This window comes from Saccostrea cucullata, unplaced genomic scaffold, assembly GCF_032062105.1.
Source record: "Saccostrea cucullata isolate Sc308-1 unplaced genomic scaffold, CSIRO_AGI_Scuc_v1 ctg1219, whole genome shotgun sequence".
Lineage (NCBI taxonomy): Eukaryota > Metazoa > Mollusca > Bivalvia > Ostreida > Ostreidae > Saccostrea > Saccostrea cuccullata.
In genome coordinates this window covers 320,614-347,406 of record NW_026929817.1, presented here as the reverse complement: position 1 = coordinate 347,406, position 26,793 = coordinate 320,614, and the positions used below count along the sequence as shown (strand labels likewise).

Below are 26,793 nucleotides of genomic sequence, written 5' to 3'. Positions count from 1 at the left end.
TTGACAGACAATAAATTACAATTAAGAGAATAAGAGAAGAGAGATCTTTAATTCTTGTGCGTTATTCCCTGGAAATTTGATAACGCACACATGCTTGATAAGAGATAATGCCTAAACAACTTCCAACACCAACCTCATTAATTTATCTTTAACTGGATGCATGTCCAGTCATTATTCCCAAGAGACAAATGAAATTACATTATCTTCTGTGCAATGTAAAAACTGTTTTTAACACTTGATGATGTTTCTTTTTTTTTTTAAGTTTTTATGAGTAGTTTTAAGCTGTAGTTCACGTTTTTGTACAGATATTCTAGATTCTATGTCTCAAACCTTATACATAAGCCCAAAATGAACAAGTCAATTAAAATTTTAAAAAAACCTGTAAAATGCAGAAAAATGAAAAGAGTTGAAAATTCCAGGTGCACAACTTCATTTGGTGAATAATAAGTGTACAAATTTTCAGATTAGTCCTTGCAATAGTTTCTGAGAAACGGTCCAGACAAAACCACAAAATAAAAATGAAAAAACACCTGTAAAATTCAAAATAATAATCCAATCAAGATGAAAATATCAGGTGCACAACTTCATATGGTGAAAAATATGTGTACAAATTTTCAGACAAATCCTTCCAATAGTTTTTGAGTAATGGTCCGGACAAAATCTCGTCTACGGACAGACAGACAGACAGACGGACATGGTGATTCCAATATACCCTCCCCCCTAAACTTCGTTTGCGGGGGGTATAAAAATTGTTTACATATTCTCTCACCAGAGGTCGCGATACACAAGCAACGCCGGAAATGATCAAAACAAGCATGACATTGTTGATTTGTTTTTTCTGTACAATCAGCTTGAAGGGAAGTCATCGACTTTAAGGACACGTTTAAAAAACATCACAGGAGATAACAAGCTGCTGATTTACCGCGGTATGTAAAATCAATGATGATTTGGTAGCGTACAGAAACTGATTTTTTTCAAACATCTGTCAACCTAGGTCAATGCTAGCTTCAAGTTTGTTTACAGAGTTTACGCATAAAAAGGAACGTGTCAAAACCGGAATCTTTTCTCGTCAGTTAAACTCAAAAACATCCAATAACATACTTACAAACATACAATGTGGTTTTAGGAAAAACCGAAGTACAACTGACCAGCTAGTACGACTGGAAACGTATATTCGAGATGCTTTTGTTAAAAAAGAGCATGCTGTATCTATATTTTTTTACTTAGAAAAAGCATACGATACTACATGGAAATTTGGTATTTTAAAAGATTTATATGATATTGGTCTCAAGGGATATTTACCTAAGAACCACGAACTCTAACTCTTGATTCCCGCCTACATTTTGCACCCTTTAAATTCAATTTTAATGGCAATTTGGCCATTAAATCTTGGTTTAGTACAAAAAACTGTGCCATAACTTTAAATCATATTCTTTTAGAATGTTCTGATTTCACACCTGATCGAAATAAACTTTTTAATGGTGTAAAAACGATTCATGATCTTTTTGCAAATGTAACTCCTAGCGCTATTCTACAATACCTGCAGGATACAGACTTTTACAACTAGTGCTAATTGTAACGGGAACCGTTACAGATGTTCCCCAAACGCTCCCCAAGTCCCTTTTAGTGCCATATTCCCTGTAATATATTATATGTGAAAGCATTCAGTCGAAAAATATCAAAAATCACTCATTCAAGTGTATTTTTAATTTCATTCGTTCCAAATGCACGTGCATGAGGACCATACCTTCTTGTAGGAGTCCCTTATATTTATCTCTATTCTGAATCCCATCTTGTTTGGTTGAAAAACAAGGGAGTTATAGCCATTTCAAGTTTCAGCCAATCAGATTGCAGCACACGTGCATGCGAGTGATTTCATGATTTTTTTTCTATATCGCATTGTAGGATATGCTAATAAATGCTTATGTTTTCAATTTCAAAGCATTTCGTCAAAAAACAAAGGAGATATAGTCATTTAAAGTTTCAGCCAATCAGATTGCAGAACACTTGCATGCGCGTGATTTCTTTAATTTTTTTGTATATCATATTGCAGGACATCCTAATGTATGACAATGTTTTAAATTTCAAAGCATTTCATCAAAAAACAAAGGAGATATAGTCATTTAAAGTTTCAGCCAATGAGATCGCAGCACACGTGCATGCGCGTGAATTCTTGAAATTTTTTGTATATTTTATTGTAGGATATTGTAATGTATGACTATGTTTTTAATTTCAAAGCATTTCGTCAAAAAACAGAGAAGATACTGAGATTTTTGTTTTAGCCAATCAGAGCAAAGCGCACGTGCATGCGCGTGAGTTCATGCTAATTTGACAGTGTCACATTATCTACACTATTAATATATCTTCATATAATGAGTTTCAAATCATATCATTAAAAAATGTAAAAGTTATAGCTATATTAAGTATATAAGTCATTTCACGTGTTGCACGCGCACGCACGTGCATGCATATGTGTGCAAAATGACCTTCGTTCCGCACACCTACACTACACACCCATTAACCCTAAAAAGGTTTTAGGTCAGTTGGGTGAACAGTTTCTGAGAACACTTCCGGACAAAAAAGTACCGGAGAACAAATAAGAAAAAAAAGAATAATAATAATAACTAGTGCTAATTGTAACGGGGACCGTTACAGATGTTCCCCAAACGCTCCCCAACTCCCTTTTGGTGCCATATTCCCTGTAAGCTTCATTAAATAGGACAAAATCTATGCATTTTTGACTTTAACAACGCCAAGTTCATTCAAATTTTAGCATTTCACGTGTGCGCATGTGAATGCATGTGCGTAATGACCATATCATCTTGTTTAAACAATCTATATATTTTGATATACTAAATACATGTATTAAAGTATTTAATCCAAAAGTATAAAAAAAAGAGCTCATTCAAGTGTATTTTTTATTTTACCCGTTTCACGTGCACGCACGTGCATACATGAGCATGGTGACTATACCTTCTTGTAGATGTCTGTTACATCTATCTATGTTCTAAATCCCACCCCGTTTGGTTGAAAACCAAGGGAGTTATAGCTTTTTAAAGTTTCAGCCAATCAGATTGCAGTGCACATACATGCACGTGTATGCATGTGTATGGTGACCATATTTTCTTGTAGCAGACCAGTATATCTATCTATGTTCCAAATCCCATCCTGTTTGGTTGAAAATCAAAGGAGTTATAGCTATTTAAATTTTAAGCCAATCAGATTGCAGCGCACGTGCATGCACGTGTTTTCATGATAATTGCTATATATCATGTTGTAGGATATTCTAATGCATGGCTATTTTCAAAATTTCAAAGGATTTCGTCAAAAAACAAGAAAGATATAGAGACTTTAGTTTCAGCCAATCAGAGCAAAGTGCACGTGCATGCGCGTGAGATCTTGCTCTTTTGACCATGTCATATTGTCTATGCTACTAATATATCCTTATGTTATAAGTTTCAAAGCATTTCATCGAAAATTTAAAAAGTCACGCCTATATCAATTAAATCGGTCATTTCACATGTTGCACGTGCACGCTCTTGCAAGCACGTGCGCGCAAAATGACCTTCGTTCCGCAAATCTACATAACATGTCTACTGACCCTAAAAACATTTCACCTTAGTCGGATGTATAGTTTACGAGATCATTCCCGGACAAAAAAGTACCCAGGAAGAAGAAGAAGAAGAAGAAGAAAAATAATAATAATAAGAAACAGAGTAAAAACAATATGTTCCCCAACTTCGTTTGGGGAACATAACTAGTGCTAATTGTAACGGGAACCGTTACAGATGTTCCCCAAACGCTCCCCATTTCCCTTTTGTTGCCTTATTCCCTGTAAGCTTGATTAAATAAGACAAACGCGATACATTTAAGACTTTAACAAAGTTTTACCAGAAGTATTCAATTTAAGCATTGCACGCATGCGCATTTGAATGCATGTGCGTAATGACCATATCATCTTGTCTACACTATTGATATATTTAATATACTAAATATTACAGCATTTAATCCAAAAATATGCTGAATCTAGTGTATTTGGAATTTTACTCATTTCACGTGCACGCACGTGCATGCATGTGCATGATGACCATTCCCTGCTGTAGGAGTCTATAATATCTATCTATGTTCTGAATCCCATCCTGTTTGGTTGAAAATCAAGGGAGTTATAGCCATTTAAAGTTTCAGCCAATCAGATTGCAGCGCACGTGCATGCGCGTGACTTGATTAAAATTACTATATATCATATTGTAGGATATCCTAAAGCATGCCTTTGTTTTAAATTTCAAAGCATTTCGTCAAAAAACAAAAAAGATATTGAGATTTTTGTTTCAGCCAATCAAAGCGAAGCGCACGTTCATGCACGTGCAAGTATGTTCATGATGACTATACCTTCTTCTAGGAGTCCATTATGTTTGTCTACGTTCTAAATCCCGTGCTGTTTGGTTGAAAAACACGGGAGTTATAGCCATTTAAAGTTTCAGCCAATCAGATTGCAGCGCACGTGCATGCGCGTGATTTGATGAAAATTCTTATATACCATATTGTAGAATATCCTAAAGCATGCCTATGTTTTAAATTTCAAAGCATTTCGTCAAAAAACAGAGAAGATATTGAGATTTTTGTTTCAGCCAATCAGAGCAAAGCGCACGTGCATGCGCGTGAGTTCGTGCGAATTTGACAGTATCACATTATCTACACTACTAATCTATCCTTATATAATGAGTTTCAAATCATTTCATCAAAAAATGTAAAAGTTATAGCTATATTAAGTATATCAGTCAATTCACTCATTTCACGCGCACGCACGTGCATGCGTATGCGCGCAAAATGACCTTCGTTCCGCACACCTACACTACACACCTATTAACCCTAAAAAGGTTTTAGCTCAGTTGGGTGAACAGTTTCTGAGAACACTCGCGGACAAAAAAGTACCGGAGAACAAATAAGAAAAAAAATAATAATAATAATAACTAGTGCTAATTGTAACGGGAACCGTTACAGATGTTCCCCAAACGCTCCCCAACTCCATTTGGGTGCCATATTCCCTGTAAGCGCTATTAAGTAAGACACACTTTATGCAATTTAGACTTAAACAACGTTTTCCCAGAAGAATACAAAATGTATTTAAATTTTAGCAATGCACGCGTGCTCATCTGAATGCATGTGCGTAATGACCACATCATCTTGTCTACACTATATATATATTTTAATATACTTAATAACAAATCAATTAATCCAGAAGTATTAGGAAATACACTCATTTAAGTGTATTTTAATATTACTCATTTCACATGCACCCACGTGCATGCACGTGCATGAGGACTATACCTTCTTGTAGGAGTCTATTATGTCTGTCTATGTTCTAAATCCCATCCTGTTTGGTTGAAAAACAAGGGAGTTATAGCCATTTACAGTTTTAGCCAATAAGATTGCAGGACACGCGCATGCGCGTGTTTTCACGACAATTGTTATATATCATATTGTAGTACATCCTAAAGTATGTATATATTTTAGATTTCATAGCATTTCGTCAAAAAACAAAAAAGATATTGAGATTTTTGTTTCAGCCAATCAGAACGAAGCGCACATGCACGTACGTGCATGATGACCATACCTTCTTGTAGGAGTCTATTATATCTGTCTATGTTCTAAATCCCATCCTGTTTGGTTGAAAAATAAGGGAGTTATAGCCATTTCAAGTTTAAGCCAATCAGATTGCAGCGCACGTGCATGCGCGTGTTTTCATGACAATTTTTATACATAACATTGTACAACATCCTAAAGTATGCCTATATTTTAAATTTCATATTATTTCGTCAAAAAACAGAAAAGATATTGAGATTTTTGTTTCAGCCAATCAGAGCGAAGCGCACGTGCATGCGCGTGAGTTCGTGCTAATTTGACAGTGTCATATTATCTACACTATTAATATATCTTTATATAATGAGTTTCAAATCATTTAATTAAAAAATGTAAAAGTTATAGCGATATTAAGTATATCGGTCATTTCACTCATTTCACGCGCACGCACGTGCATGCGTATGCGCGCAAAATGACCTTCGTTCCGCACACCTACACTACACACCTATTAACCCTAAAAAGGTTTTAGCTTAGTTGGGTGAACAGTTTCTGAGAACACTCGCGGACAAAAAAGTACCGGAGAACAAAGAAGAAAAAAAAGAATAATAATAATAATAATAATAATAAGAAACCGAGTAAAAACAATATGTTCCCAAACTCCGTTTGGGGAACATAACTAGATGAGATCTCGTTGCGAGCAACGAGTAGGTCTTCCGTTGAATTTCTAGATAAGATGAGATGTGATTTTGACTGAGATATTTGTTAAAAGAGAATGACATTAAGTTTATCTTCATTAATTTTAAAGTTTCTGTTTTTTTATCCAATATTCTGAACACCTTTTGTTTAATATTGCTTATAAACATACTCCCCCTTTTTGAGACGTAAAGCATAATTAATATAGCATTTTGGCCCCTGGTGATCCCCTATTACGTAACATTAGATCAAAATTTAATAACATATTGTTGCATATCGTTAAAATTAATATCTTTGCTTCTCAAAATGAATACTTAGTACAAAATTTTGATCATTAAAGATTTAAAGATGAAAGATTCTGGCCCCTCTGAGCCCCTAATTTTAGGAGTCGGCCCCTTTTTCTTGATATCAAACGAAAGGTCTTGTGATTTCAAAGACATTTTGTTCGACACCTATTCAGAGATTTCTTTTCGTTTAGGAGATATGCTTGATGTAAATATTTAGGGGCCACTCCTTCAAGTCCTTAATGGGGCCGTTTTACAAAAATTCAAACTATGCATATTGTTTAGCACATTAATCTATCCATCTTTTGTTCAATATTGCTTATCAAAATATACACCCTTTTTGAGATATGAAGCATTAAAGATTTGACATTCTGGCCCCTTGTGATCTCTAATTACGTAACATATTATCAAAATTTTATCATATATTGTTGCAAATTGTTAAGATGACTACATTTGCTTCAGTAATATATCACAAAATATTGATCATTAGAGAGTTATAGATAAAAGACTTCTGGCCCCTCTGAGCCCTTAATTTGAGGGGTAAGCCCCTTTTTCTTGATATCAACGAAAGGTCTTGTGATTTTAAAGACTTTTGTCCTACACCTATTTAGAGATTTCTTTTCGTTTAGGAGATATGTTTATATAAATATTTAGGGGCCACTCCCAGAAGTCCTTAATGGGGCCGTTTTACAAAAATTCAAAGTCTACATATTGTTTAGAACATTATTCTGACCATCTTTTGTTCAATATTGCTTATCAAAATATTCACCCTTTTCGAGAAATAAAGCGTCAAAGATTTGACATTCTGGCCCCTTGTGACCCCTAATTACGTAACATATGATCTAAATGTTATCATCTTTTGTTGCAAATCGGTAATATGAACATCTTTGCTTCTGTAATATATAACAAAATATTGATCATTAGAGAGTTATAGATAAAAGACTTCTGGCCCCTCTGAGCCCCTAATTAGAGGGGAGAGCCCCAATTTTTTGACATCAAATGAATGGCTTTGTGATTTTGCACACTTTTTCTTCAATATGCTTAAACAAATTATGAACAGGTATGAAGATATGAACCAAAATGTGTCAAATTTTTGTGAGATATTTCTGAGACATTTTTCGGGCCCTACCGAGCTCCGGCGCCTTTCGCGCGCGGCTAAAAAGATTTGGAAACCCAATTACAACTAACCAAACCTTCCTTTATTTTCACTGAAAATCTTAAGTCGATATCTTAAGTCGTTTCGGAGGAGTTTCCTGGACAAGCTTACCCTCTGAAAATCAGAAAATCCTAAATATCTCGAGATAAGAAGTGACGTCATCAATCAAAAAAATTTCCAATAAGGTTCAGATCAATACCTACCAGATCTGAAAGTTTCGTGAAATTTGGACGAGTCGTTTCTGAGAACTTGCGTGCACAAAATCGGTTGGAATAATAAAAGGGAAAAAGAAACCGAACGAAAACAAAAAGGTCTTCCGTTGGAGACGGAAGACCTTAACTAGAAACGAATTCGTTGCGAGCAACGAGAGGTCTTCCGTCCGTTTCAGGAAAAGAACCTAAAATCGAGCTGGAAAAGTGATAAAAAAAATTTTGGTCACAAAGGGGATTGAATTCTGGTCGCCAGCGTGAAAATCCAACGCGCTTTTTCCTCTTTATTCCCAACTCGCTTAAATTACGCGTTTGAGTCCACTGCTCTAAATGTACTTGAATATACTTCTTCAACAAGACACCTGTCGAAGAATCACGAAAGGCGGCCACGATTTATAATTTCGCGCCAAGCGCCATAAAATAATCTGCGCGCCTTTTCTTTGGAATGTTTCATTAAATAGGTGTGATAGTTCCAATAGAATACTGGAAAAGGAACGTTCTTTAAGCTTAAATTTCGAGGTTTAGAAAATATATTTAAGAGATTGTACATATTCTATATTTAATATAGGCAAGTAACACAAAAGAAGTGAAATGGTAATCATTTTTAACTTTTTTTTAATTACCCGTTTATCCCCAAAGTGAACTTACCAGATTCTCTACACCTTCATGGAAAGGTAGAAATGGTTCGATGAAAGACATGTCTCGCCCTTCGACGGTCAAGGAATCAGATTTCATTTATGTTCAATGTTCAACTTTAAATATCTTTGAGAAAAGAATGTTAATATAAACTCCATTAGACGATCTTATTTAACAAAGGGTTTTCTTATTTCTGTCTTCTGTATTAGTTTAATATGACTCAAGTGTGCATGGGAAACACAGTGGTACGTTTGTGAAAAACGAATAAATTCTGAATACTGCTCCAAATATAGTTATGTATACAGTACACCTGCAACAGTACACCTGTCTAAGAATCATACAAGAGGCCCCTGGGCCTTATAGGTCACCTGAGCATTATTCAACAACTTCCCAGTGACTGAATTTGATCCATGTTTTAAGCCAGATGCTATAGCATTTACAATCTGGTCATCATAACTATACACTTAGCAGTTCCTTAGTTTGGATACTTTATACCCATAGGCAGGGTAGGGGAACAAAAAATGCATTTCAACTAATCAGTAATATTCAGCAATAATCAGTAGTGCCGCTACCACACATGAACCCTTGACTCTTAGGCCTAGATCAACACATTGCACAATTTTTGGAAAGGCATACTTGCTTTTCAAAAATATTTGATTAATACCAAGTAGCACATTTCAAACAATTCATTCATTTTCAGTACATAAGTACGAGTACAGCCCCCCCCCCACTATGGTACAACTGACCCTGGGGCCTTGAAATTTACAATTCTTGAAGATTAGGGATTGCTCATAACTATATAGGTAATTCATCTGCTTAAAACCTAGGAGCAAAGAAGAAAATATTCAAAGATTTAATGTTTTTTCACTATACATGTATAATCAGAATCAATACAGCCCTGCCCTAACACGAGAATCCCTGACCCTGGAGCCATAAAATTCACAATTTTGGCAGAGGCACTCTTGTTCATCATAACTATGTACTTAGTTAGTTTATTTAATACCTAGGAGTAAAGAAGAAGATTTTCAAAGAATTCATGTATTTCCTCTATATAATCAATAGAGCCCCACCCTGACACCAGAACCCCTGACCCTGGGGCCATAAAATTCACAATTTTGGTAGTGGCACTCTTGCTCATCATAACTATGTACTTAGTTAAATTATATAAAACCTAGGAGCAGAGAAGAAGATTTTCAAAGAATTCATGTATTTTCACTATATAATCAATAGAGCCCTGCCCTAAAACCAGAACCCCTGACCCTGGGGCCATAAAATTCACAATTTTGGTAGAGGCACTCTTGCTCATCATAAATATGTACTTAGTTAAATTATATAAAATCTAGGAGCAGAGAAGAAGATTTTCAAAGAATTCATGAATTTTCACTACATAATCAATAGAGCCCCGCCCTAACACCAGAACCCCTGACCCTGGGGCCATGAATTTCACAATTTTGGTAGAGGCACTCTTGCTCATCATAACTATATACTTAGTTAGTTTATATAATACCCAGGAGTAAAGAAGAAGATTTTCAAAGAATTAATGTATTTCCTCTATATAATCAATAGAGCCCCGCCCTGACACCAGAACCCCTGACCCTGGGGCCATAAAATTCACAATTTTGGTAGAGGCACTCTTGCTCATCATAAATATGTACTTAGTTAAATTATATAAAATCTAGGAGCAGAGAAGAAGATTTTCAAAGAATTCATGTATTTTCACTACATAATCAATAGAGCCCCGCCCTAACACCAGAACCCCTGACCCTGGGGCCATAAAATTCACAATTTTGGTAGAGGCACTCTTGCTCATCATAACTATATACTTAGTTAGTTTATATAATACCCAGGAGTAAAGAAGAAGATTTTCAAAGAATTAATGTATTTCCTCTATATAATCAATAGAGCCCCGCCCTGACACCAGAACCCCTGACCCTGGGGCCATAAAATTCACAATTTTGGTAGAGGCACTCTTGCTCATCATAACTATGTACTTAGTTAGTTTATTTAATACCCAGGAGCAGAGAAGAAGATTTTCAAAGAAATAATGCATTTTCACTATATACTTATTTAGCCCCGCCCTAGTACAAGAACCCCTGACCCTAGGGCCATGAATTTCACAATTTTGGTAAAGGACTCAATGCTGATTACAATCATGCAAACAGTTTGACTGCTTGATGTCCAGGAGTAAAGAAGAAGATTTTTGAAGATTGCATTATTTTTAGTGGTTTTGGCCCCACCCCCCAGGCCCCTGGGGGGCAGGGATCATGAAATTCACAATTTTTGTTCCCCTTCACCCATAGATGCTTTGTGCCAAATTTGGTTGAAATTGGTTCAGTGGTTGCAGAGAAGAAGCTGAAAATGTTCAAAAGTTTACGACCGATTGACGACGAACGACGAACGACGTACGACGAACGACGGACGACGACGGACAAAAACAGATAGCAATAGGTCACCTGAGTGACTCAGGTGACCTAAAAAGACGGGCCACCATTCATAATCTGGCGACAAACACCATGAGCAAACATTCTTGCCTATCTTTTGGACTGATCTATCAAATAGGTGTAATAGCTTTAATGAAATTAAATATTAATTTAAACAACTTCTTATCGCCTTTATTTTATTTCGACGTTAAGAAAGTAAATTTAACACATTACACACACGTATCTAGCCCAATTACACTAAAGCAGTAAAACGGAAATTAAGTTTTAAGATTGTCACTGAATTGCAGCGTACTAATAGGTGAAAGTCCACGTAGTTTTTTTACTTTCATCTATCATTTAGTCAAACGCTCAGCTGCCTCCATAAACCCCTACTCGCGAAATGGCGGAGTTGACAGAGACAGCCGCCATCTTGGGTCCGCTTCAGATTTTCAAATATTAATATCTAGAGTTCTGATTAATCAATATCCAAACAACTTATATAGTAAGCATTGATCAAAGGGTCTCTATTATCATTCCAAAAATAAATAAAAAATGTTGAAATACAAAGAAGTTAGAAAATACGATTTTTTTAATTCGCTTCTCCTTACGACAGGAAGTACCGACGACGAACATAATGTCGCGTCCTGGATGGTATATATCACGATCTAAAATCCCTGAAAGTTTCATGTTCATATCTATTACCGTTTTTGAGTTTAATCGTGGACAAAATGTCATTTTTATTTCAGGAAATTGTCCATAACTTGGCACCAGAAGTGAGTTTCCAAATTTTCTCTCGGATATACAAAATTCATGTTACTTCACATTTTTTCTGAAAATTTCGAGTCATTCCATCCAGTAGTCTTCGAGAAATCGCGTGCACAAAATTAGAAAGTCAAAAAAATAAGAATAACTAGATGAGATCTCGTTGCGAGCAACGAGTGGGTCTTCCGTCCAAGTCTTGATGAGATGAGATAAGATTTTGATTGCGATTTTCATTCTAAAATAATGATTTACCACAATCTGTAAAAAGACATTGAACATTAAAGTCTTTAAAAAATCGGCCTTTTGCCCCTAACGGCCCCTAATTTTAGGAATCGGCCCTCTTTTTTCATATCATCTTAAAGATCTTAAGATTTTGAACATTTTGTGTTCAACAATTGTTCAGAAATTCTTTTTCGTTTTTGAGATATTAGAAAAAGAAATTTTTAGGGGCCAACCCTTCAACTCCTTAATGGGGACGTTTAGCAAAAAATGAAAGGTTGCATATTGTTTAGAACATTATTTTGAACAACTTTTGTTCAATATTGCTTATCAAAATATTTCTCCCTTTCGAGATATAAAGCATCAAAGATTTAGCATTCTGGCCCCTTGTGGCCCCTAATTATGCACCATACGACATGGAAATCATAATATATAGTTGTAGATGGTTGAGATGAACATCTTTGCTTCAGTAATGTATTACAAAATATTAACCGATAAAGAGTTATCGATTGAAGACTTTTGGCCCCTCTTGGCCCCTAATTCGAGTGCCCAGCCCCTTGTTCGGGATCCCATCTTAAAGATCTTAAGATTTTGAACATTTTGTGTTCAACAATTGTTCAGAAATTCTTTTTCGTTTTTGAAATATTAGAAAAAGAAATTTTTAGGGGCCAACCCTTCAACTCCTTAATGGGGACGTTTAACAAAAAATGAAAGGTTGCATATTGTTTAGAACATTATTTTGAACAACTTTTGTTCAATATTGCTTATCAAAATATTTCTCCCTTTCGAGATATAAAGCATCAAAGATTTAGCATTCTGGCCCCTTGTGGCCCCTAATTATGTACCATACGACATGGAAATCATAATATATAGTTGTAGATGGTTGAGATGAACATCTTTGCTTCAGTAATGTATTACAAAATATTAACTGATAAAGAGTTATCGATTGAAGACTTTTGGCCCCTAATTCGAGTGCCCAGCCCCTTTTTCGGGATCCCATCTTAAAGATCTTAAGATTTTGAACATTTTGTGTTCAACAATTGTTCAGAAATTCTTTTTCGTTTTTGAGATATTAGAAAAAGAAATTTTTAGGGGCCAACCCTTCAACTCCTTAATGGGGACGTTTAGCAAAAAATGAAAGGTTGCATATTGTTTAGAACATTATTTTGAACAACTTTTGTTCAATATTGCTTATCAAAATATTTCTCCCTTTCGAGATATAAAGCATCAAAGATTTAGCATTCTGGCCCTTTGTGGCCCCTAATTATGTACCGTATGACATTAATATCATAATATATGGTTGTAGATTGTTAAGCTTAACATTTTTTGTTCAGTAATATATACCAAAATATTGATTGTTAAAGAGTTATCGATTAAAGACTTTTGGCCCCTTTTTGCCCTTAATGTGATGAGTCAGCGCTTTTTTCTTGGTATAATATGAAAGCTCTCGATGTTCTGCACAAATGATGTTCAGTATGTTTTAACAAAATAATTATACTTTAAAAGATATAAAGCAAAATGTCTTAAAAAATCAGTCATGTTTCGTGTCCTAAATTTTGACCCCTACCGAGCTTCCATACTAGACACTTCCGGAAAATATCCTGACCCAGGTGCAACATGGCAACATGTCCTCTATTATCACTGAAAATTTCAACACTCTAGCTTAAGCCGTTATTGAGTTCTGTCACAGACAAGGAGGTCATCTAAATTTTAAGAAAAGGGCGATAACTCTACACCGGAAGTGATTTTCAAAAAATCCTTCAGCCGGAATTAACTTCAGATAATTATGCACCAACCCTGAAAATTTGAAACAAATCGATCGAAAAATCTCTGAGAAATCGTCGGCACAAAATTTGTGCAGAAAAAAAGAATAATAATAATAATAATAATAACTAGATGAGATCTCGTTGCGAGCAACGAGTAGGTCTTCCGTTGAATATCTCGATCAGATGAGATGTGATTTTGACTGAGATATTCGTTTAAAGAGAATGACATTGATTTTTCCCTCATTAAAGTTAAAGTTTCTCATTTTTATCACGATATTTTGAACATCTTTTGTTTGATAAGGCTTATGAAAATACTCCCCTTTTCGAGACATAAAGCATAAAAAATATAGCATTTTGGTCCCTTGTGACCCCTAATTACGTAACATATGATAAAAATATTATCATATATTGTTGCAAATCGTTAAAATGAACACTTTTGCCCCAGTAATGTATAAAAAAATATTGATCATTAGAGAGTTATAGATAAAAGACTTTTGGACCCTCTGAGCCCCTAATTTGAGGGGTCAGCCCCTTTTTCTTGATATCAAATGAAACGTCTTGTGATTTTGAAGATTTTTTGTTCAACACTTATTCAGAGATTTCTTTTCGTTGTGGAGATATGCTCAATGCAAATATTTAGGGGCCACTCTACAAGTCCTTAATGGGGCCGTTTTACAAAAATTCAAAGTATGCATATTGTTTAGAGCATTATTCTGACCATCTTTTGTTCAATATTGCTTATCAAAATAATCCCCCTTTTTGAGATATAAAGCGTCAAAGATGTGACATTCTGGCCCCTTGTGACCCCTTATTACGTAATATATTATTAAAATATCATCATATATTGTTGCAAATCGGTAAGATAAATCCTTTTGCTTCAGTAATGTATAACAAAATATTGATCGTTAGAGAGTTATAGATAAAAGACTTTTGGCCCCTATGAGCCCCTAATTTGAGGGGTCAGCCCCTTTTTCTTGATATCAAATGAAACGTCTTGTGATTTTGAAGATTTTTTGTTCAACACTTATTCAGAGATTTCTTTTCGTTGTGGAGATATGCTCAATGAAAATATTTAGGGGCCACTCCTACAAGTCCTTAATGGGGCCGTTTTACAAAAATTCAAAGTATGCATATTGTTTAGAACATTATTCTGACGATCTTTTGTTCAATATTGCTTATCAAAATATTCCCCCTTTTTGAGATATAAAGCGTCAAAGATGTGACATTATGGCCCCTTGTGACCCCTTATTACGCAAGATATGCTTAAAAGTTTATAATATATTGTTCCAATTGGTTTAAAATTTAAAATTATCGAAAAATCGAGCAGAAAAAATGATAAAATTTTTTGGTCACACGGGGGATCGAACCCTGGTCGCCTGCGTGACAATCCAACGCGCTAACCATTTAGCCATTGAGATCGTCGCTTCGCGTTTTCAAATGCAAATATCTCGAGATTGGCTTTTTCGATTTTCAAACAAATTACATATTTGGCTTCTGCAAAAGGGCCCCTATTCAATTCTAAAACAAAAATATTAAAAAAGAAAAGTTGAAAAATTGCGATTTTTAAATTCGCTTCCTGTATCGACCGGAAGTACTGACGACGCACGAAAAGGAGATTCTGCAACGCTATAAGTCATGAACTATCATCTCAAATTAATCTGCACTTCATATCTTAAGCAGTTTTTGCTACTAAATCAAGACAAAATTGCATTTTAAAATCAGGAAATTGTCCATATCTCATGACCGGAAGTGACGACGTCAACGAAAAAAATTTCCAATAAGGTTCACATCAGTACCTATCAGATGTGAAAGTTTCATGAGAATCGGCCCAGTAGTTTACGAGAAATCGCGTGCACAAAATCGGTAAGAAAAATAATAATAATAATAATAGGGAAAAAGAAACCGAAGAATAACAAGAAGGTCTTCCGTTGGAGACGGAAGACCTTAATAAGAAAATTGAAAAAGAAACAAAAGAATAATAGAAGGGTCTTCCGCTGAAGACGGAAGACCCTAATAATAAAAACTAGAAACGATTTCGTTGCGAGCAACGACAGGTCTTCCGTCCGATTTTGAAAAAAAAGTAAAATTAAGCTAAAAAGTTGATTAAAAATTTTTTGTGACAATGGGGATTGAACCCAATGGGGAAAAACCAACTCACTTTTTATTTCTATCTCTAGCGCACACCACTACACTATTGGGACTACTACTCTTAATGTTCCTGTATATATACTTCTACAATAGTACACCTGTATAAGAATCATGAAAGGCTGGCAATTATTCCTAATTTTGCGCCAAAAGCCACGAGTAAATCTTCGCGCCTTTTCTATGGAATGTTCCATTAAATGGGTGTGATATTAACGCCGTTATTACAGTGAAATTAAAAAGAAGAACGTTCCTAAATCCTAAAATTTGAGGTTTAGAAATTATATTTTGCATTCTACACATTCTATATCGTATATAGGTAAGTTAAACTAAAGCAATGCAATTGCTATACATATGTAATTTAAAACCCTCTTTTGAATTTCCCGTTTATCCCCAGAGTGAACTATCCCTATTAGTTACACTTTCATGAAAAGGTTGAAATGGTTTGACGAAAAACATGTATCGCCCTACGACGGTCAAGAATCGGGATACCGTTTATGTTTAATAACTTGAATCGAATTGATCTTTGAGAAAAGAATGTTAATTCAAATCACTAGTACATTAAACGATCTTTTTAAAATATTTTTCTTATTTTGGTCTTTTCTATTAGTTTAATATGACACAAGTGTGCATGGGGTAACAATGTTTACGTTTTATACTTACTATATAGATCGGTATTATTTCTTGAAAAACTTTTACTCAAACTAAGATTTAAGATCTGTTTTCCATGGTTCAAAGATAGTAGATATCTATTTCATTTCTACATTCTACATTCTTTTTCTACTTTGATAACAAGCCAAAACCACTATAGAAGACGTTTGAGAAGACACTGGAATATATCTTTAGTTTGACACAGAATTGTAACGTAATTACTACGTGACAATCAACGTACTCATTTACATTCCATTCCATCCTTATGTAACTTTCATTTAAGCTGCCTCTTTAACCCCCTACTCGCGAAATGGCGGAGTTGACAGAGACAGCCGCCATCTTGGGTCCGCTTCAGATTTTCAAATGTTAATATCTAGAGTTTAAATTTATTAATATTCAAACAAATTATATGGTAAGCATCAATAAAAGAGTCTCTATTTACATTCCAAAAATAAATGAAAAATATTGAAAAACAAAAAAGTTAGAAAATACGATTTTTTTAATTCGCTTGTCGTAACGACCGGAAATACTGACGACGAACGAAAGGTCGCGTCCTGGAGGGGGAATATCACGATCTATAATCCCTGAAAGTTTCACATTGATATCTTTTACCGTTCTTGAGTTTAACCGCGGACAAAATGTCATTTTAAAATCAGGAAATGTCCCATAACTTGGCACCAAAAGTGAATTTTCAAAAAATCGCTCAGAGAGATCAAGTTCATGTTACGACAAATCTTTTCTGATAATTTCATGTAATTCTATCCAGTAGTCTTCGAGAAATCGCGTGCACAAAATTAGAAAGTCAAAAAAATAATAATAATAATAAGAAACAGTAGAATCACTATAAGGTCTTCCGTGAAGACGGAAGACCTTAATAAGAAACAATAGAATCGCTATAAGGTCTTCCGTGAAGACGGAAGACCTTAACTAGAAAGTCTGCTATTGCAAGCAATAGCATATGTCGCCCCGTACTGGACAAGACTTTCATTTTAATCATCACTAAAACAAAAGTCCATTAGCTAAGTTTGAACAACCATCGAGTTGTATCATTCCTTTCCATTGGAAACGGAAGACCTTAATTGGGTACATCCCACTTATTATTTTTAGAATCGGTAGGAGAAGAAAGTAGTGCAGGAAAATTACAAGTTCCTAAATTTGCAGACTTGCATAAAAGAAATCTGGCAGATGTACTGAACTGAGCCTCATACTTGTTAATTGGCAGTATCTTTCCTATCATAAAAGCTTGGGAAATGTAATTTATGAAGAAGATCAGCCGAATTATTTTGTGTATTGTAACGCCAGTGAGAACTCTGAAATTTCCCTCTTTCACTTTCATTTTAGAGGTTCTACCGAAAAACGAATCTGACATGCCACCATCAATTCGAGTATTTCTGCATTGCAGAGAGCTGATGTTGTTATGAGAAGATAAATCATGTGTAAACTTTCTCAGTTTAGCGGAATCATGAACATTTTCGGCGATATGAATGTTTTGTATACAGTGGTGATCAAGGCTTCGCCAACCTACAGGAGTGGATCAAAGGATTTATGAATGAATAAAAACTATGGAAACGACGTACCAATTTTTTAATTTATACTTGCACTATCTAATGAAATAAATAATATACAAGTGATAGATATACAAGAAAACGCGAAATGATAATAAATGCAGCTGACAATCGTTATTTTTTTTTATATAGATAAAATAAAATATTTATAAATTCAAGAGACAAAACAGAAGGAGAATGAATGATGGCAAAATATCACATGACGGGAACTGAATTTTATGAATGAAGATTTTAAAAAGTTACTTGTAAGTTGTATATGTTATATCTGTGTATTCTACTTGGCTGTGTGCTTCAAAAAGGGGGGGTCGTCTTGAACATAGTAAATAGCCATAACGTTTGAACGGTAAGTAGTAGGGCTTTTATATTTCAAATATGTAATCCTTATGAAAAGAACTTTTATTGGATACGACGAACTTTGACCCTTTGACCTAGACCTTGGAGAACACGTGTACATCTGAATCTTTTTTTATGTTTCGTTTCTATGGCAACTGTGAGCGACTCATTACAATTATTTTGAAAGTAGAAATCACTTCGACACATTGCAAGGAATAAACATTGAAAGTTTCAAAACGATTGCCTGAGTAGTTATTGAAAATATCGATATTAAAGAATTTTAACTTTCACCTGGTTTCCATGGCAATAATCGATTATTTGAAAATTTTAAATGCGAGGCGCACAACTACAGATACTAATCATTAAAATAAGAAAAGTTTCATGACGAACGTTTAAGGGACCAGAGAGAACACTCTCGGACAAAATTTGTCGCTTTTTACAGGTTTCCATGGCAACGGTAGACATATTGGAACTGAACGACCTCACTGCACAACTACAACGAGTGATCGTCCTTTGAGGAAAGTTTCAGGAAGATTGTCCCAGCCATCTCCGAGAAACAGCCTGGATAAAAAAAACATGCGTACAATATCAATATGTCGTCCCCGACTCCGTTCGGGGCGACATAACTAGATGAGATCTCGTTGCGAGCAACGAGTAGGTCTTCCGTTGAATTTCTAGATAAGATGAGATGTGATTTTGACTGAGATATTTAAAAGAGAATGACATTAAGTTTATCTTCATTAATTTTAAAGTTTCTGTTTTTTTATCCAATATTCTGAACATGTTTTGTTCAATATTGCTTATAAAAATACTGACCCCTTTTTGAGAAGTAAAGCATAATTAATATAGCATTTTGGCCCCTGGTGATCCCCTATTACGTAACATTAGATCAAAATTTTATAACATATTGTTGCATATCGTTAAAATTAATATCTTTGCTTCTCAAAATGTATACTTAGTACAAAATTTTGATCATTAAAGATTTAAAGATGAAAGATTCTGGCCCCTCTGAGCCCCTAATTTTAGGAGTCGGCCCCTTTTTCTTGATATCAAACGAAAGGTCTTGTGAAGACATTTTGTTCGACACCTATTCAGAGATTTCTTTTCGTTTAGGAGATATGCTTGATGTAAATATTTAGGGGCCACTCCTTCAAGTCCTTAACGGGGCCATTTTACAAAAATTCAAACTATGCATATTGTTTAGCACATTAATCTATCCATCTTTTGTTCAATATTGCTTATCAAAATATACACCCTTTTTGAGATATGAAGCATTAAAGATTTGACATTCTGGTCCCTTGTGATCCCTAATTACGTAACTTTTAATCAAAATTGTATCATATACTGTTGCAAATTGGTAATATGGACATCTTTGCTTCTGTAATGTATAACAAAATATTGATCATTAGAGAGTTATAGATAAAAGACTTCTGGCCCCTCTGAGCCCTTAATTTGAGGGGTCAGCCCCTTTTTCTTGATATCAACGAAAGGTCTTGTGATTTTAAAGACTTTTGTCCTACACCTATTTAGAGATTTCTTTTCGTTTAGGAGATATGTTTATATAAATATTTAGGGGCCACTCCCAGAAGTCCTTAATGGGGCCGTTTTACAAAAATTCAAAGTCTACATATTGTTTAGAACATTATTCTGACCATCTTTTGTTCAATATTGCTTATCAAAATATTCACCCTTTTCGAGAAATAAAGCGTCAAAGATTTGACATTCTGGCCCCTTGTGACCCCTAATTACGTAACATATGATCAAAATTTAATCATCTTTTGTTGCAAATCGGTAATATGAACATCTTTGCTTACGTAATATAAAACAAAATATTGATCATTAGAGAGTTATAGATAAAAGACTTCTGGCCCCTCTGAGCCCCTAATTAGAGGGGAGAGCCCCAATTTTTTGACATCAAATGAATGGCTTTGTGATTTTGCACACTTTTTCTTCAATATGCTTAAACAAATTATGAACAGGTATGAAGATATGAACCAAAATGTGTCAAATTTTTGTGAGATATTTCTGAGACATTTTTCGGGCCCTACCGAGCTCCGGCGCCTTTCGCGCTAAAAAGATTTGGAAACCCAATTACAACTTACCAAACCTTCCTTTATTTTCACTGAAAATCTTAAGTCGATATCTTAAGTCGTTTCGGAGGAGTTTCCTGGACAAGCCGACCCTCTGAAAATCAGAAAATCCTAAATATCTCGAGATAAGAAGTGACGTCATCAATCAAAAAAATTTCCAATAAGGTTCAGATCAATACCTACCAGATCTGAAAGTTTCGTGAAATTTGGACGAGTCGTTTCTGAGAACTTGCGTGCACAAAATCGGTTGGAATAATAAAAGGGAAAAAGAAACCGAACGAAAACAAAAAGGTCTTCCGTTGGAGACGAAAGACCTTAATAATAATTAGAAACCGAGTAAAAACAATATGTTCCCAAACTCCGTTTGGGGAACATAATAAGATTAAAATGTCATTTTTTTTGATAAACATTATTATCTTTGTATATTTGTATTGAACTGTTTTTAATTTTTAAATTCAAAGTCCGTCGGATGGGACGTTAAATGGTGCCCCGTGTCAAGGATAACAACCCCCTTGGCACGCAAAATATCGTTTCTCTGGAGTTCGAAAAAGAGTAGGCTCACTTAGGGCCGCCAGAGAAATCCAAAACTTTCAAAACCGTTCATACAGTATATAAATTTCTCCGCCGAAATATGGCTGAAATACTGCCGACTCGGCGTAAAAAAACAATAATCAATCAATCATCAAAAACATCAGTAAACATTAGATTTCTTAAGATAAACTAACGCTCACAAAAACCTTGAATGTTTTTATCATTCAATAATGGCTACACAGATTTATTATTTTTTAAAAATGTTTTAGGTATGTCATCCACACCAATGCCGACAAGTCTATCAACAGGACCTCCAGGACCCGCAGAGATAGCCGTTCATCCGAATTAGCCAGTGTCACTTCAACAGGGACCCCCACAGATAGCCGTTCATCCGAATTCATCAGTGTAACAGGGACCCCCACAGATAGTCGTTTATCCGAATTCGTCAGTGTCACTCAACAGGAACCCCCAGGACCCCCACAGATAGCCGTTCATCCGAATTCGTCAGTGTCACTACAACAGGGACCCCGAGGACCCCCACAGATAGCCGTTCATCCGAATCCATCAGTGTCACTACAACAGGAACCCCCACAGAAAGCCATTCATCCGAATTCGTCAGTGTCACTACAACAGGAACCCCACAGATAGCCGTTCATCTGAATTCATCAGTGGCATTCCATCAAGTAAGGCACATGGGACCCTGCCTCATCTATCAACTATTGGTAAGGTTTAATAATAGAAGTTGGACCGTAAAATTTGATTGAATTTGATTTCATAATATGTAGAATAGGGGAAATGATTGGGAAAAAATGGCAGCATTGAATGACTTAACTTTATATCTTATGTTTCCATTACTTCAAAATGTTTATGAATCAAAACGACATTGCAAATTATTGTTTTACTTTGAAAATTAATTAAAAGTAAGCTACAGAGATAAACACTGTTAAACAAAACCCCAAAAATCATGTGCGTGACGTACATGTAAATTCGCCGACCAAACATTTATGTTAGCTTTGAAAAATATTTATTTATTTGTAAAAATATTTTGCTTTTGATCATTTGAAAAATCAAAAAAAAATCTTGCCACAATTAGCAGCAAACAAGAAGGATCTTCAGAAAAATATAGTAAAACATCTTATTCTTAGTACGGTATATCACAATAAATCACGCTATTTGACGAGAACAAAATATTGTACGACTTACTATATTGCTTGTTTACAAGTAATAGTTAGTTCGTTCCTCATTCAATTATGTAAACTGCGCTCAATTTCTTTTAGTTTGGATTAAAAAATAAAATAAAAACGAAATACTTGTTTCACAGATAACATTCCGATAAAAACTTACTAAAAGAAATTTACACGTTTCTAAACGTACGTTCACGCACGATTAAATCCGCAAACGATTGAGTATATTACACGCACGATTCTACACGATTGGTTTGACATCAATAACGTTCCAGCCACTGTACATAATGAATAGGTCAAATATAGGCAAAATAGACATTGTAGGTCTCACCACAATGACTATGTCTAAAGTTTATGAAACCTCACTGACTTATCAGGAAATACTTTTTATTCCAAATGGTAAATAAACCAACGAGATGGAGGGGAACTAATACACCAAATTTGCTAGACCTGATAATAACCAAGGACCCGGACACAGTAGTAGATATGGAACTGCAAAGTCCTCTCGGAAAAAGTGACCACTGTGTCATCATATTCAGCTATGTGTGCAGAGTGGATGTCAAGAAAACAAAGAAGAAGAGAAAAAGTTACAGCAAAGCTGACTATGTAGGACTAAAGGATGAAATTAAGCAGACAAATTGGAGGCATATTTGGGGAATGGCTCTGAAAACATAGATGAAATATGGACAAAATTTCGTGGAAAGATGGAGGATCTAGAGAATAAGTATGTACCTATTTATGAAATTGGAAGGAAGAAAAACCAGCAAATTCCCTTGGATAAAGAAACTCTAAATGTCATTAAAGAGAAGAATGCCTTGACACGCAAGTACCTGGTACACAAAGATCCAGATGTTAAAAGAAACTACAGTCGTACTCGAAACAAAGCAGGGAAACTAGTAAGGAAGGCTAGGAAGAAATACGAAAAAAATCTAGCAAAGGAAGCAGAGAGTAATTCAAAGAGAATATGGCAGTATATCAACTCAAAGAGTAAAAGCAGACAAGGGATTGCAGATTTATGCACTGACCCTAGAGATCCGAAATCAGAAAAAACGGATGATGATGAAACAAAAGCTAACATTTTAGCCGACTTTTTTAGTAGTGTTTTTACCAAAGAACCAGATGGTGAAGTACCACAAATTACAGCCAGAAACATCCAAATTCAATGGGAAGAACGTTACATAAAGGAAGAAACTGTTAAGAAAATACTCAGAGAACTTAAGGTGGACAAATCTCCAGGATTAGACAATTTTCATCCAAGGCTTTTGATGGAACTACATGAGGAGCTGTCGGTACCACTAACTATGATATTCAATAGATCATTGGAGGAAAGAAGGGTTCCAATGGAGTGGAAAAAAGCCAGAATAAGTGCTATTTACAAGAAAGGGAACAAGTCCTTAGCAGGAAATTATAGACCTGTGAGCCTCACATCAGTCGTGTGTAAAACAATGGAAAAGGTAATGCGGGATCAGATCACTGAACACTTCACAAGGAATGATCTATTTACAACAAGGCAGTATGGTTTCATGGGAGGGAGGTCAACCGCACTACAGCTACTCAGAGTCTTAGATGAATGGATGGAGGCATTAGATCAAGGCTACACCATAGATTGTATATATATGGACTGTCAGAAAGCATTTGATACAGTTCCTCATAGACGTCCTCATAGATGGATAAACACTGGGAAAATCAAGACATTTTATATGACTATAAGGCTACAATATCCGGAAGTCACGTGGTGAGTTATACTAAAACTGAAGTAGGATATAGGGAGTCCAATGAAGAGGATCCTTAGGGAGCCTGAATTGGAAACCAACGATAAGTAACGATAAGTAGTAGTAAATAGTTTTTTAAGGCTGTCATAAGTAAATAAGTTGTCAAAACTTCCTTTTTTCATACATGGACAGGTGCTATCAATAAAGATTGCTATGGCGTATATCGTCCACTACTGAGGGGGAAACAAATTAAGACTACTGTGCACAGACTTTATTTTTATTTACACAATTCAGAAACATTTATAACCGACATGCATATATCTCATTTGTGTCACAATAAACTTTGCATTAATTTAAATCATTTGACCATGGAACCACAGTCTGTGAATAATGCAAGGAGGACATGTTCTTTGGATGGTTATTGTGTTGGTCATGGTGGTGTAAACAAGCAATGTTTGTTTCAATGAGGGAACACGTTAAGCCCATACGAGTGTTCTTTTGATGTTGTGGGATAGGCAGTATTGTATAGGGACATTGCTCGCAGTTTTTTACTACTTTTTTTTTCCTCGACATTCTGTACCGAGGACTCTGTTAACGCAATTTATGGTAAGCACTGGCACTGGCGAGTCTCTTTGCATCATGGTCTTATGGAATGGTTCACTTTTTTCCATTTCAGTCCGACTTTTCCTGCAAGGATAACTGCAGACTTACCACTTTCATGTGAAGATGAGTGGACAGCAGAATTGCACATAGCAGTGAAATTCCTGGCCCACGTGGTATTCTTTGGTGCATAGGTGAAGACATGCCGATGCAGGTTTTCACACTTGTTGGTTGTCGAAAGACGACACATCCCCGAAACAGCTTGCAAATAACTGATTGAATACTGTCCATATCAGCAAAATCAAGATCCAAGTGTTTCCCATATGGTAGAAATTTTGTAGTCTAGCCTAGGAGATGGGTTGTGCAGGTAAAGGACATCTTCCTGCCATTGTCGTGTATGCCCGGGAAGCAAGGTAGTACATTCACAACTGCACTCTCTGCATGTCGCATGAAAGCGTTATCTGATTTAAACAATATACGTATTTTTACCAACTCGTATCTTTTTCGAGCAGGCATGCATGTTGCTAGTCTTTGAATGTAGGCATCTTTTCCTAGCGAATGTTTTTCTGAAGAGTCCTCAGCTTATGTATGAAACATTGGTAGTGCTTAATGTCCACTTCATGTTCACGTGAATAGTATTGCAGAGTTTTGCTTATCTGTGCAGAGGCATTACTTGTCACAGACCGTAGAGTTAAAATATTCTGCTTGCGTCTAAAGTCCAAATTCTTTTTTAACAGTTTAGACTTACTTGATGAAATAGAGTCCTAGGTGTTAAAATTCTTTTTGCATGCTTCATGATTTTGACAATTGCTTTTACGACACAATTTATTTGCCGTTTTCAATGATAACACTAATCTTGTAGGTGTGCTGCTCTCGACCACTGGGCAGAAACTTTGGGTTGCAGCCTCAAATCTTCCTTGCGGTCGGTTGTTATACGAAGTGTCAGTTTCAAGGTCTACCTCATCACCTTGACCGAGAAGTTGGTTTACGCGTTGTACGTAATGTTGATTATATTATCAATCATAGAATCCTTTATGTTATGTCTTATAATTTAATGCTATCCACACAATTAAATGATATCATCTCATATTCATTTCAATAATCTATATTATTTCTTTGAAAATCTTCTCTACTTCTGGGTATTTGAGAAACAAACCGAATACATAGTTGTGTTGAATAATACTGCCTATATCAAATTAGTGAATTAAATGGTCCCTGCCCCCCTTGACCTGAGGGGTGAGGTCGAAACCACTAAATTTAATGCAATCTTTAAAGATCTGTTTGCATGATTGTAATTAGCATTGAGTCCTCTACCAAAATTATGAAATTTATGACCCTGGGGTCTGTTGTTCTTAGGTGCTAATTTGGGGCTCAATAAAGTATATAGTGAAAAAGCATTATTTCTTTGAAAATCTTCTCTTCTCCTGGGTATTTAGTTAAATAGGTAAGTTGCTTCATGAAACTCAGGTGTCCTAAAAGGCTTGTGGGCTTCTTGTATAAATAAGTGGCAGTGATTGAAATTTGTTTGGAAGTATATGGGAAAAACATTTGGTGGTGTTTATCCTAAACAGAGGAGACAAGAACCAGTTTATGTGGTAAGTGTAAGAAAATAGTGCATTTTTAGCGCCATTTGTCATTTTGATTTTAAAATGGATGCATTTTTTCATATTTTAAAAGGAAAGTTGAATCGTAAAAGTTAGCGAGGCACCCCTGGGGGACACGTGTGTGTGTTGGAGGGGTAGGATGTTCTCCTCATGCAATGGGTTACAAACTGTTTACTGGCTAGAGGAGGGAAGAAAGGTGGAAAAGGCACACAAAGTAGTCCTTATGGCAGACAGGAAACATAAACGGAGTCAGTTCCGCTTGACAATGTAGAGTGCAGTCACCTGTCTCATAATAAGCTATGTGTGAACCCCCAGCACATGGTGTTAGAGTCCCACTCTGTCAACTAGGAGAGGATTCACTACCAGTCTCAGGGACTGTGCAGCAAGTTACACTTGCCATGGTGCAATATGTAACTATAGTTTTACGTGTTATATTTCATTTAGTTACGGGTTTTGAATAGCTGTGCTCATTTGTTTTGCTTAACTTTTGAGATTTTTGGTCTTTAACTGACATTAAAAACATCATATTCTTTCTATAGTTTACTTCCTCCTGATGCTGTTCATAAAGTTTGTACAGTTTTTTCCTTTTGATTACTCTAGTATTTCTATATTTTTTTTTTATTTCTGATATATTTTTTGCCTTTCATAAGTATTTT

General features: G+C 35.5%; 1 protein-coding gene across 1 annotated transcript in view; it reads left to right on the top strand.

Annotated features, from left to right (window-relative positions):
* Positions 1–21,685, top strand: part of LOC134282246 (uncharacterized) — a 47,029-nt gene extending 25,344 nt beyond the window's left edge. Inside the window, exon 5 of the mRNA XM_062764670.1 lies at positions 21,307–21,685. Within this exon, the coding sequence (XP_062620654.1) occupies positions 21,307–21,685 (379 nt within the window). The remainder of the gene's footprint in view (positions 1–21,306) is intronic.
* Positions 21,686–26,793: the final 5,108 nt, after the last annotated feature.